This window comes from Galeopterus variegatus, unplaced genomic scaffold (genome assembly GCF_000696425.1).
Source record: "Galeopterus variegatus unplaced genomic scaffold, G_variegatus-3.0.2 Scaffold1751, whole genome shotgun sequence".
Classification (NCBI taxonomy): domain Eukaryota; kingdom Metazoa; phylum Chordata; class Mammalia; order Dermoptera; family Cynocephalidae; genus Galeopterus; species Galeopterus variegatus.
This window is the reverse complement of record NW_007727862.1, coordinates 225698-239327: the sequence shown is the minus strand read 5'-3', so window position 1 is coordinate 239327 and position 13630 is coordinate 225698. Positions and strand designations below refer to the sequence as shown.

At 52.3% G+C, this 13630-nt stretch overlaps 2 protein-coding genes across 2 annotated transcripts in view; one reads left to right on the top strand and one right to left on the bottom strand.

The window, feature by feature from the left end:
* The window catches only part of LOC103595356 (signal transducer and activator of transcription 3-like), a 61998-nt gene extending 57487 nt beyond the window's left edge, over positions 1–4511 (top strand). The window contains exons 21-23 of the mRNA XM_008578741.1: positions 3232–3274; positions 3563–3675; positions 4355–4511. Coding sequence (XP_008576963.1) covers positions 3232–3274; positions 3563–3675; positions 4355–4410 — 212 coding nt within the window. The 3' untranslated portion in view covers positions 4411–4511. The remainder of the gene's footprint in view (positions 1–3231; positions 3275–3562; positions 3676–4354) is intronic.
* A 3381-nt stretch (positions 4512–7892) lies between these two features.
* The window catches only part of STAT5A (signal transducer and activator of transcription 5A), a 36367-nt gene continuing 30629 nt past the window's right edge, over positions 7893–13630 (bottom strand). The window contains exons 11-17 of the mRNA XM_008578740.1: positions 12861–13067; positions 12189–12283; positions 11967–12097; positions 11337–11492; positions 10600–10651; positions 10204–10308; positions 7893–9286 (exon numbers count right to left, since the gene is read on the bottom strand). Of these exons, the coding sequence (XP_008576962.1) occupies positions 9124–9286; positions 10204–10308; positions 10600–10651; positions 11337–11492; positions 11967–12097; positions 12189–12283; positions 12861–13067 (909 nt within the window). The 3' untranslated portion in view covers positions 7893–9123. The remainder of the gene's footprint in view (positions 9287–10203; positions 10309–10599; positions 10652–11336; positions 11493–11966; positions 12098–12188; positions 12284–12860; positions 13068–13630) is intronic.

Below are 13630 nucleotides of genomic sequence, written 5' to 3'. Positions count from 1 at the left end.
ATCCTTGGAGAGTAGACAGGCAAATGCCCAAATAACCTGGGGGATCTTTATTCCTCATTATGGGAAAGGACTTTGTAGTGAGTGCTTTTGGGATGACTGATGGAATTCAAGAGAAGAGAAGAATCACAATCACTAGTCCCTGCCCCACAGAGAGTATACCAGTCTAAAGGGGGAAATAGTACACACACACACACACACACACACACACACACACACACACACACACACACACACACACAGAGCGTGCCTAAAACTGTGAAGAGAGAGTGAGCACAGAGTTCTTTAATAACAGGATGCCCAGCTAGCCCAGCACGTCTGACGTAGTAGATGCTAGAAGGTTTGAAACTCAGACTGGAGTCTAGCACGCTTCCCCTTCCCCATCACGAAACCGTGTTAGTGGTGTCCAGTGGGCTGAGGAAGTGTTTCTGGTAGGAATGACTGCTAGCAGCGTTGGAGCATGACCTGCAGAAGAGTGGGGGAGTGTTGTGTTTGAATGGATGTTTGAAGTGGTGGGAGGGGTGTGGACTTGTTATTTAGAATGTGCATCTATTGAAAATGAGGTACATTTTCATGTGCAAAAGCATATGTGTTTATAGGTTATATGTAAATTATTTTATATTAAACCTGTAATCTCTGGGGCTGTCCTCAGCACGGAGGGGGCAGCCCTCTGGTCTCTTCCTGTTCAGCACTTGCTGCTTTGACTCTCTGTTCTCTGTCCAGATGGTAATGAGGAGTCTCTGATTTGCCACTCCATTTTTATTTAACTTTTTTTCCCGTCTCGCCAGTTATTTAACTTTTCTTAATTGTAGAGCCAATAGTGAGCTCTTTAAAGTGATCCTTTGGGGTTAACTCCTGTGCCCTGGTTGCTTCTTAAAATGTTTTTGTCCAGGGCCGAGCCCATGGTGCACTCGGGAGAGTGCGGTGCTGGGAGCGCAGCAGCAATCCCACCGTGGGTTCGGATCCTATATAGGGATGACGGTGCGCTCACAGCACTCACTGGCTGAGCACAGTGCGGCCGGTCTTAAAAAGGACAAAAAAAAAAAGTTTTTGTCCAAATAGCACACCCCGACCCGCCAACTTCTGTTCCACTTTTTCACGGGGATTCTCTCTGAGGGGTGGGGAAGAATGAGGCTGAGAAGAGGGCACGGGAGCTCGCTGACTGCTGACGTTCCTCTTTCCTTTGTTCTAGTGTCGAGCTTCGTCCATGCCCTAGACAAGTTTAACTCTCACTTCCTGTCTGCTGCTTATCTCTCTTTCCACCTTGTGCTTCAGTTGGGAGATCTGTGTATCAGCACCTGTCACACTACCCTTTGTTCCCTCTGCAGAGGACATTTAGGTCCAAGTGCTGGTCCTTTTGACTAATTTTGCTTTCAAGATCCCAGTTCCCGGTCTGAGGCTGCCTCCCCCATTACCATCGCTGTCCTATGGACTGGAGGCATGGTCCTTTCCTGCCAGGGACATCCACGTTTCCTCAGGGGCAAGGCGCTAGCTAATCATGAGCAAGGAACTAATTGCTTGAGTAATCTGCCTGCCTCTGGAGAGGCGGGTGGAAGGAGTGTGCATGAGGGGTCACTGTGAGCATGGCGGGGGGCGTAAGTGGAGTCCCTGTGTTAAGGTGGGAGTCTGCAGGGAGTTGAGCCTGCCACATTTCCATCGCATTGGGTTTTATGCTGTGAGAGTCTCTCAGAGATAAATCATCTTCCCAGGACTCCTCCCCTTTCCTTACCTTACACTGGAAGCCCACACCGTGTTTCCTTATGTCTTGAGGGAGAGGTTCTGAGCCACTTACAAACTAGATAAAATACATTTACACCTAAACTACATTTTTTGTTTGTTTGTTTAAAGTACATTTCAATCTTAGTTCTCCTTTGCTTCTTCTGTTCCATCTCGGTCTGAAGCTGTTTTTCTCAACCATTTTGATGACTAGGGATCTAAATCCTTTTCTGTCTAGGTGTCAGCTCCCCTCAGGTTTGGGCTCAAATGGTTGGATTTATAAGACACCAGACACCTGCCTTAGTAGCTCCCTTGGATTCTGCTCTGAATGGTCTGTTTCTTGACCAAGAACAAACTCAGAGGGCAGTCTAAGGATCGCTTTACAGCGCCTTCTCAGATTGTCATGCCTTCTGATCCCTCAGTTTCTCCATAAGCCCCAGGCTTTGGGACGGTGCTTCTCTCAGCCCCACTCCACCTTGCCCCATGCCTAAGTGGTCTCTCTCCTGAATTCCCCAGATTTCATACCAGTGTGCCCAGGGCTCTTTGACAGCTCGGTATAAGCATTCATTGTCTAAAATTCATTTATTCCAACGCTCACATTTCTTTCTTTCTTTTTTCTTTCTTTTTTTTTTTTGGTGGCCAGTATGGTGATCTGAACCCTTGATCTTGGTGTCGTAACACTGTACTCTAACCAACTGAGCGAATGCTCACATTTCTAACTATAGAACAAGAATTATAAACAACAGTGATCATAGGCCATCGGCTCCCCACTCTCCCCCCTCTCATTTTATACATGAGAAAGAGCCTTGCCCCAGGTCTCGTAGCTATTGAAGATAGACCTCAGCCCAGGTCTCCTGTCTTCTAGTTGAGTAGACTGAATGGCACCACAAAAACATCTTCCCTGCATATAGAGGCTGCTTTTTGTTTGGTATATTTATCCAACTGGGAAGTTACTAGTGCCCTCATCTAAAAATATAATAGAGGCAGATGAGTGCTGATAGGAATAGGAAGTGTAATTCTTGGCTTTGGAACCACAAGCATTAGCACTCTCCACGTTTTTTTAAAGACTCAGTGACGTTGGTATCTGGGCTGGACACCATGCAAAGACTGCATAGGCCTGGTTCCTGCATGCAGAGAAGTTATCTAAAAGATATGACCAGGCCAGAATGGAATCCTCAGACCACATGGAGGCGGTTAAACGCTCACATTAATCTAGGGAAAGAATGAACACAAAGCTGGCATTAGTCTAGGCTCAGGTGTATGAGGGTATGCTAAAAAGTCTCTTTAGCTCAGGAAAACTTTGTGGAAAGAATTGAACTTCAGAGGTGCAAGTGCCTAGGACATCAAATATTATGCGATTGCAGCGTGCAACCCTAAGGGGCAGGTGGAAGTTTCCAAACAACCTCTGTGTAAGGATGGAGTGAATTTCAAGTCAGCCCTGGTGAGACCAGATGGCTTCTTCCTGCCCCGCACTCACAGTGAGGTCACAATCAGTAAGCCCAGATTTCTTCTTCCCAGGTGCTGCTCCATACCTGAAGACCAAGTTTATCTGTGTGACACCGTAAGTGGCTTCCCTTCCCAAATTTGCGTTCATTTCTAATGTCCTCAGTTGTCCCCCTGGGAATAGGATGCTGGGTGAGAGTTATCCTGTGATGGGTTGGAAGCCCTTAGACTGTGTTTAGTACTCAGTGTGACCTTGTGTGTTTAAAAAGCTTGAGCTTTTACTTTTCTGTTTGAAACCAGAGTTTGATGGCTTGTGTGTGTATGTTCTGTTCTTTTTTTTTTTCCCCCTCCATTGTGTCTTGTCAACCCGGCCCTTTCCCCTCCTGCTGCTCCCCATTTCCTACAGAACGACCTGCAGCAATACCATTGACCTGCCGATGTCCCCCCGCACTTTAGATTCATTGATGCAGTTTGGAAATAATGGTGAAGGTGCTGAGCCCTCAGCAGGAGGGCAGTTTGGTGAGTATTTGGTTGGTAGACTTTGTCCCTATGAGGGAAATCAGTCCGCTTCGTGTAATGCTCATGTGTACAGAGCCAAGAGCTGGTCACCTGGATTGGTAGGAGGTTCTAGAGCAGCGCTCTCCAGTAGAAATGGAATATACGCCACATGTGTAAATGTAAATTTTCGAGTGTCTACATTAAAAACAGTAAAAAGAAACAGGTGAAGTTAGTTTTACAGCATGTTTTATTTACTCCTGTAAACCCAGCATACTGTCATTTCAAGGAACAACGAGTGAGGTGTTTTTCCATTCTTTTTTTCGTGCTGAGTCTTTGAAATTCACTGGGCTTTTGACAGCTACGGCACACCCCATTTGGACTGGCTGCTCCTCAGCTGCTCGGGAGCTGTCTGCGGCTTGAGGCTGCCATGTTAAACTGGGCAACCTTAGGTCTTGTTTAAACATGGAGAGCTGGGAATGGGTTAAGGTAGAGAGGAGACTGAGCCCTTCCAGAGGCAGGTCCTGGAAGGAGAGTAAGTCTATTTTTTTTTTTTTTTTTAACCTGTCTTGGCCTTAAGAGACAAGAGCTTGGATAGCAGTGGTGGCCTGAGCCCTGTCCTCTGAAGGGCTGGGGGGTGGGGTGTCCCCTGCCAGCTACAGGGATAGGCAACTGAACTAGCTCTCCCTGTCTGTCCTTCCAGAGTCCCTCACATTTGACATGGAGTTGACCTCGGAGTGCGCTACCTCCCCCATGTGAGGCGCTGAGAACGGAAGCTGCAGAAGAGATATGTCTGAGGCACCTACCTGTGTTCCACCGCCCCTTACACAGCCAAACCCCAGATCATCTGCAACTCCTCACTTTGTGGGTCCAGATTTTTTTTTTTTTTTTTTACTTCTGCTATCTTTGAGCAATTCAGGCACTTTTAAAAATAGAGAAATGAATGAATGTGGGTGATATGCTTGTATCTAAATGCAAATAGGAATGTATTCTCTGAGACCGTGGTCAGGGTACATGGAACGGGGTGGCTAGAGGGAGAAAAGGAAATCTCTTGTGTGTTTTTGTTCCCCTGCCCTCCTTTCTCAGCAGCTTATTGTTGTTGTTGTGTTGTTAGACAAGTGCCTCCTGGTGCCAGCAGCGTCCTTCTGCCTATTTCTGTAAGCTCGTGCCACAGGCCGCCTGTACTGCACCCTCCCGGCATCGCACTTTTAATCTTGCTAACATCCAAATAGAGAATGGGACGATCTAAGCCCCTAGGTTTCTTTTTTAAATTGAAGAATAGTAATAATACTTAAAGGGCAAAAAACTGTATCAGCATAGCCTTTCTGTATTTAAGAAAACCTAGTAAACAGCCTCCTTGGTGCTTTAAGCATTCAGCTTTCTTCAGGCTGATAATTCACATAAACCCTGAAATGAGCTTCAGGTCAAACCCTTAAAATACATCTGAAGCTGTGGCTTGCCCTTTGGTTTGAGGAGAACCTAAACATTTTAGAGTTTTTTTATAAGCAGATTTTTATTTTCCCTTGTAATGTGTTGGCCTTTTAGTGGGTAAGGCTGGGCAGAGGGCACTTAAAACCTTCCCTCCCTTTCTCTCTGGACTTTAGCTCCTGTTCCAGAACCTAGGTTGTTTCTGTGGGTGCCTTATCAGGGCTAGGATGATTCTGGCTTCTTTCCCCCCAGTTCACTTGACTCTACGAGTGGCATGTCTCCTTCCAGTGTCTAAAGGTCCTTTGTCCTGTTTGCTTTAGGAATCCTGGTCTCAGGACCTTATGAAAAAAGGAAAGAGTTACAGGTGAACAAGACTCAGACTATGGGGCCCCAGCGAAGTGTCTAGTTGAGCTCAGGGAAGATGGTTCTTATCCAGTTTCTTGGTGATTTCTAGCAGCACCTGTAATCACTTCTTCACTTGGCCAGTACAGGGCAAAGGCTGACTGATAAACTCGAGGTCTGCCCCTCGTGTGAGGGGCATACGCCTGGCCTCCCTTGGGGCTGGTAGCTCTCTCCTCGCCATTGGGGCCCCACATGTGAGGCATCACAGCTTGAGTGCCTGCCCCTCCTTTGGCCTTTGTGGCTGCCTGCCAGCCTCCACCAGCCAGCTCACCCTCATCGTGCATCTGGGCGCACTTGGCAGTGTGCTGGGTGGGCTTCCTCTAACCACAGGCACGGCTAGACTTGGTAACTTAAAACCACCTTGCCTCTGTGGATCAGAGTTTCTGTTCTGTTTGTTAGACCCAAATTAGCTAGTTTCTGAATTAAGGGGGTAAGGGCCTTCTCTCCAAAGTGGCCATCCCTGTCCTTGTACCCAGAAATGGTTGGCATGTAGTACTGAGCCCTCCCCTCTCCAGCAGCACTCTTAGTTCATAATAAGCTTAACTCACACACTGAGAGAATATTTAGAAAGATGAGACTTACTATTGCGTTTAAGTCATTGGGAACCGGGAACAGGGTTTGGACTTCTCTGGAGCAGATGCTGTAAAATTCTTTACAGGCTTTAGGTAGCATGCACATCTGCTTTTAACTGATTGTAGCAAAAGTTCTGAGAGGAGCTGAGACTTGTCCTGGCCCCTCCCTTAAAGAACGGAGTCCTCAGGACTTGCCCACTTCTCCACTGCCCCTGCCTGTCCCCAGCCCAGCCAAGGGACTCCCATGGTTCTCTTAACCTACCTATACAGTGGTTTGTAAGCTGCTCTCAGCCACTGCATTCAAATTCCAATGTATACTTCATAGTGTAAAAATTTATATTATTAATGGGTTTTGGTGTTTTTTGTTTTTTGTTTTGTATATTGCTGTAACTACCTTAACTTCCAGAAATAAAATTTATATAGGAACCGTTTGATAGCATGGCAGCTCTGTCTGTGGCTGGTGGAGGCTCCCTTCTCCCCCGCTTAAGTTCTGAGGGGGCCTCACACACAGGCAGAACCTGGGATGGCAGCACAGAAGGGTCTTGAGAGAAGGTGGCTGCCCCGGCGCTGGGGCTGAAGGTACCTTAGCCTCATTCCTGAGTTGATGCTGGGCTCCTGTCTGAGGTTAGCCACCAGCCTCGAGGTAAGGGGTGACTGGAGGAGCAGAGGGTCACAATCCAACAACAGCTAGTGTCAGCATGGAGGCCTCCTTCCGCCAACCTCTCCCTCCCTTTACCCCCTCCCAAAGCTGCTGCGTCCTGTCTGGGGTCAGATAAGCCACCTAAGGGGGGCTGGGGTGTAGATACAGTGCTCTCGCCGCACCCCCCAAGCCTCCCCTTCCACACTTGGCTCCATTATCACTTTCTCTTCACTCAGTGGGGACAACACGTAGACGCTTCACTGGCTGACTGTTGCGGGGCCCCTGGGCAGTCAGTGGTGATAATTGAAGGAAGCGTGCACCGTGCACCGACATTAGCTCTCACTCTGCTTCTCCCCACCCCCTGCACTCGCGCTGAGTGCCATGGAGATGAGACGAGCTGAGCCTGTGGGTGAGATACACTCCTTCCCCTGCAGAGATGGAGCAGGAGATTAGTGCCTTCCCGCCCCTGCCAGCCCTGCCCTGGGCCGCGGTGACTCCCTGGGTGCAGGCTGCAGGCTCTGTCCCCCCTTCCCTCGCTCTGAGCTCTGAAGAAACCTGCCCGCAGGTCCTTGCTCCCCAAACCCCTGCCCCAGGGAGTGTGTGTTCCTGAGTCTAAGCCCCGTCCCCCACCCGCATGACAGCTTCTGGACTGGCTGCAGCTTGGTCCCAGGGGGTCCCGATGGTGAAGCCAGTCAGTCCTCCTCTCTCTGCCCAGTCTCCCTCACCATCTGGACCAACCGTTTGAAAACATAGCAGCAGCTGGATGGTGCCACCTGCTGGTCTCTGGTTAGAGGCCAGGGGAGGATGGGACTGCTGCTGAGGCTCTCACAGCTGTCCCTGGCCCCTGGCCCCAGAGGGTTGCAAATCACCTTGGCCCTGGCTCTCAGCTGACAGCTTCAAGACTGCTTACAGCTTTGGCTGATGAGGAGAAATCTGGATCAGAGTTCTACCAGTGATTCCCAAGACCTTGAGTCCCTGCTTTCTTGGGAATGTGTGTCCCCTAACCCAGTTCTTTAGCCTTCTGAAAAGCACTGACAGTATTCTGGGAGGTCAGCATCTTTTAAACCACAGAAAAGGGAGCAGAGTTGTAGCTGCAGGCTAAAAATTCCAGCAGCTGCCACAGGAGGGAGGGACCAAAACAACTCCAGCTCCAGGAAGACTCCCGCCAGCTCCCCAGACCAGGAGCCACACCAGCAAACTTATGAAAAAAATATTTTATTCAAAAACACTGTTTACACAAATGTGTGGCCTATGTACAAAGAACAAAAGAATCCCTCTTCTCGGCCCCACCTCCCTTCAGAGATGTTTAAACCTGGGACTCCCAGCCTTCCGCGCTCGCTGCCCTGGCTGCATGTGGCATGGCCTCTGAGGGAGGACTGGGCAAGGCTGGGAGCAAGGCCTGCTCAGACCATAGCTGGTTATGCAACAGCGTGAGGCCTCTTCCAGATTCCACCTCCCAGCAGCATCCAACGAGAGCGGCTCTGCCCCACACTCCACATGCCACAGGCATGCAGCAAGTGGCTGATCTGCTGCTGTCTCTTGCCGTGTTTTTTTTTTTCCAGGAGGGAGGGGATCAACCCTACAAGTCCCAGGCCCCCTGTTCACCCACCACATCCTGGACCAGTCTCTCCCTCCTCTCCTGTAAGCAAGGCTGCAAACAGGCAGGGACAGAAGGCCGGGGAGGGGATATATGGTCACGTAGCATGTGGGCAATGGAATCACAGACTCAAAGCCCAAGCCTCCCCCCTCCACCACAAGCTCAAGGACAAGAGACCAAGAAAGTACAAACTCAGAGCAGCTCTGACAGCTCTGACTCAAATTAACCCAGCTCTACCTTGTTAAGGACGTGGCCATGCCCTAGACAAGCTCTGAGAGTTTGCAAAAAGCCTGGAGTCCACATTCAATAAAGTATAAAATATTACTCAAGCATGAACCCCAATCTCTCTCCTGAGGGAAAGCATCAATTAGACCAACACATGTGCACGCGGACAGATGCGTGTACATACGTGTACACACACACGCTTGGGGGCAAAGCTGCTCACTCAGGAGTAACACTTAAGCTTAGAGACATTCCCTGTCTCCCTTCCCCTTCTTGAATAATTTCATTCAAAAAGCTGCTAAGCAGATAAAGGATGTGGGAGGAACAGGTTTGCCTGCTTTGAGTACCTGCAACAACGGAAGCTCAGTCTCTTCCACGACAGAGACCCAGTGGGCTCTCAGATGTCTTGATCTGAAGAAGGCGGCTGCTACTGCAGCCACAGATCACGACTGCAGAGGCGAGGCAGGCACACACAGCGCGCACGAACAACACACACGCACGCGTACCCAAGCTGCCTGCAAAGGCGTCAGCGTGCACAGCAATACTAAAGTCACAATATGACCTCTCCACATTGAATACTGCTGCCAAAGAGAAGTATGGGATTCAAACACTCATGAGAGGGGGCCTCTGGCAGTGGCGAAGAGACCAGCGGGGGCGGAGAGGTGAGGGTCAAGACTACCCATGGGTCGGCGTAAGAGATCCTCCACGTGCCGGGCTACATCCATGGTCTCATCCAGGTCGAATTCTCCATCCTGGTCGAGGACGGGGTCAGGACTGGTAAAGAGAGGGACGTCAGAGGGAACTGGCATGTCTCACAGCCCCAAGGTCTTGGGGGACAGCCCCCGGCTGCTCCCCACTCAAACCAGAGTCTCATGGGGACAGGGCCAGTTCTGGCCAACCCCCCCCACGAGCTGGGTAGCAGTCACTGGCTCCGTGGGAGACACCCCACTTCTATTTGCATCTCTCGCTACCTCATTGAATGACCTCAGGGAGTTCATTTCCCCTCTCCTTGTCCTCACTGGCTGGGCCAATGAGCCCTGCCCACCTGCAATGCTATTCAGTTAAATCGGAGGCAGCACGCCATGCACTGAGCAACGTGGCCTTGTTAGGAAACTTGCTCTGGGCCACCTGCCTGGCAGGTAGCGGAGGCAGGATTGGAATCTGGGTCATTGTGACCCCCAAGCCTGTGGTGGTCCCACTGTAGCTTGCTGACACCCCTACATCCAGCCTAGGCCCACCCACAGCTCAGAAGACAATTAATTCTCTACCCTGTTCCACCCGACTCCTGAGAACAACCACCCCACGAACAGCTACCCTGTATCAAGCCCTTATGACAGCCCCACCTGTGTAAAGGCTTTACCTGCACTGGCTCACTTAATCCTCACCGCAATCCATGAGGTAGGTGTTTATGACTCCTTTTACAGATGAGGAAACTGAGCACTAGAGAGGCTCAGTAATTTTCCCAAGGTCACACAGCTAGTCAGTTACCAGAGTCAGAACTGGACCCTGCTACGTGTAGCTTCAAAATGCTCTATGCCTTTTCCTGGCCGACACTGCCTTCCCTGCCCAGGCTGGGTGGTCTCAGACCTAGAGGAGCTCTGGGTTCCTCCGTCCACCAGCCCGCCAGGGGTCCAGCCTGAGGCCAAGTCCCCAGCTCCTCCCCTGTGGACACCCCCGAGAACACAACCTACTTCTGCGGGTACATGTTGTAATGGGCCTGGGGGCACACCGCTGGGGAGGGGGCCTGGTCCATGTAGGTGGCGCTGGCCCCGGCATCGGCTGACACATTCACAAACCTGCAGAAGGAAGCAGAACAGAGGCGCAGCTGCCAGGGAGACCGGGCGGCTGCTGACCTGGGCAGGGACCCAGGGGTGTCTTTATGTCTTTTTGGGGTGTAGAAGCCCTGGGGCTCAGCTGCAGGAGTGGGGCCCTGGGGACTGGCCACAACGTGGTCTAGCCCAGTTCTCTCCCCAGGGCTGGGCCAGATTTCTTGGGGGGCTCTGGAATCGGAGGGGCGGCACGGTCTGGGGAAGGACAGCTGGGAGAAGAGGCAGCAGGGGACCCAGAGCTGGACCCTGGACACTTACTCAGGGACCACTTGCTTGATCTGTGGCTTCACGTACCCGTCAACTGCTTTAGCTGCCAAGGGGAGAACAGTGGTGAGAAGCAGAGTGTTCAGGAGCTCCAGAGTGGGCTGTCAGCCCACCTCCCATGCAGCCTGCCTTCTGCCCCCATCACCCTGGGGCCTTAGGAGAGATGAGATTTCCCCAGAATTCCCAATAAACACCTGCTGATGGACCCAGCCTGAGGGTCACTGAGAACCCTGGCTTCATTCCCATCCCTTTTCCTGGTTTCTTTTCTGGCCATTTGCTTTCTCCCTCCCTGCCCCCACCCCTGCCAAGGAAATAGAATCAACAAGCAGCAGCAAATGCAAGTGATGCGTTGGGGACAGGTTGAAGAGGAAAGACCTGTCCATTTTGCCTCTTGCATTCAACTTGGGGGAAGATTGAGGCTGGGGAGTGGTGAAGCAGTTGGTTAAGATGGGGGAAGAGCATCATCTGTCGGTTGGATTATCCCCTCCTCCCCCACCTCCTCCTCCAGCACTGCCCCCTCTTCCTCCAAGGGTGCAGAAGTGAGAATACAAGCAGCTTTTCACTTTGCAGAGAAGACAGCTAGGACAGGTTTCGCTTTCCCTCTCCTCAACTGTGAGCCCTGAAATCCTCTCCACCGTCCCATGGACCAAAACCCACCGGGCTCTTCTTCAGGAGCCCCCCACTGCCCAGCTCAGGGCCAGCAGGCAGCAGAGCCCGGGAGCAGGACCCACCGAGCACAGGAGTGTAGTACTTGGAGAAGACCTCATCCTTGGGGCGGTCAGGAAACACGTAGATGAGGTAGCTCAGGTCCCCCAGCCGGTCGGCCAGGGAACGAATGGAGAAGTCCCGCGTAGTGAACGGCTTCAGGTTCCACAGGTTGCGGTCCGCTGTGAAAGGACAAGCTCATCCCACAACCTCCCGCCAGCAGGAGGAAGACGAAGGCTGCGGGGTTTTAAGGCAGGCTCACAGAGAAACCGGGCTTCTCCTACCCTGCCCTGCAACCCCACCCGCGTGCTACTTGGTGGCGGTGCAGGGAAGAAAGCAGATGCAGGAACGTTCTACTCAGCACACTGGGCGAGTAGATGCCAACAAGGCTGGGTCAGGGCAGAGGAGAGACAGCAAGTGCCGGAGGACTGGCCCGGCAGGTCTGGAGTCTACAGGGCCAGGGATTTGGGGCGCTCCAAAACAGAACACGATGGGAAGGGACACATTTCCAAGCAACACTCCTCCCACGCTCTGAGCAAAGCCCCTGCCTTTCCCAGGGGGTACTCTCTAAGGACGCAGGCCTGACGGAGAGTGCGGAGCATGGGAGTGGGGGACAGGGCTCCTGGAGCTAGAGAGTGGGAAAAGCGGGCACTCACGGGAATCAAACTTCCAGGCAATGGTGATGCCCCCAATTTCTGAGTCGCTAAAGCGCAACAAGAAGGTCCCATCGGGCTTGTTGATGAGCAGGTCATGGGCCTGTTGCTTATTCACAAAACCTAGGATGGCCCTGGGTGCATGGAGCAGTTAGTGTCACTGCTGGGCCAGCCACCACTGTCCCCTGAACTCGCAGCCCCCGACCCTGTGTCCCCATTCCTCACCCGTCATTCCAGTGGGGCTTGTGATGCTTCTTCAACACCTCCATCACCCCGTCAAACCACTGCCAGAAGGTGTAGTTCCAGCCCGGCAAGTTCTCCTGAGGGCCCCCAGGAAACCCCAAGTCAGTGCCCTCTTGCCCCCATCCAGACCTTCTCTCAATTCCCCAAGCCGACTTGCCCACACACTCCAGCAGCCCATAGACTGACATGGGCCCCCATTCACGTCCTAGGGAACCAGAGAGTAAACTAGCCTCGTGCTGCTAAGACACAGGGGGCCGAGACCATCCTATGGGTGGGGTGGGAGGTATAAAGTATTGTCCAGGCTGAACGGGACCTCCAGAGTCATTCCTGCCCTGTCCCCTCATTGTACAGATGGAGCAACTGAGGCATAGAGACTGGAAGGGGACTGGCAAATGAGTTAGCAGATCTAGGACTAGAACCCAAGGATCCTCATTTCTGGATCTGGTTCCTTCCATGGTCCTACTTTGGCTCTCAAAGCTGAGCACAATTCCTCGTGGCCCCTGCCTGCATTTCCTGGAGCACAAGCCCCCATCTCTCCTGCTGTAGGAGATGGTGGTTGGGGGCGGAGAGTGGGGCGCTAGCCCAGGCAGGTGAGGTGGGGAGGAGTGACAGGACGCCAGTGGCCCCAGGCAGGCAGCTGGCTGGGCCCCTCACCCTGTTGAACTGGGACCAGGACACCGACATGCTGCTGTAGTCCTCCAGGTGGCTGCTGCTGCTGTTGAACAGTTTCTGCGCCAGGAACACGAGGTTCTCCTTGGTCAGGCCCCGGTTGCTCTGCACTTCGGCCTTGAATTTCATGTTGAGCGCCTCACACAGCTGCGGCCACAGCACTTTGTCAGGCACGGCGAATGGCACCCTGCCCTGAGAGGGAGGGGAAACAGTGCAGATTGGGGGAGTTGGAAAGTTTACACACACGCGCGCACACGCACACACACGCACACGCTCACACGCGCATGCACACACACCCGCACACGCACTCACACGCACGCACACACACACACGCACACAAACACACACACACAGTCACATGCACACACACACGCACACACACGCGCGCGCACGCACACAATCACACGTGCGCGCACTCACACGCGCACATGCACACACGCGCATGCACACACGTGCACGCACACGCACGCACACACACGTGCACGCACACACATGCGCGCGTGCACACATGCACACACACGCACACTCACACACATGCACACACACGTGCACGCACGCGCTCACACGCACACGCACGCGCAGACACACGCACACACACTCACACACACACTCAGATAAGAGACAGAGGGGCCTGAGAAGATTCAGAAAGGAGACACAAACACAAAGGGAAAGAAAGGCAGGGGCAGGGGAAGCGGAGGGGTGGGCATGCATGGATAGAGACCCAGACCAGGGGACTGAGGACAGAGATCAGGGAC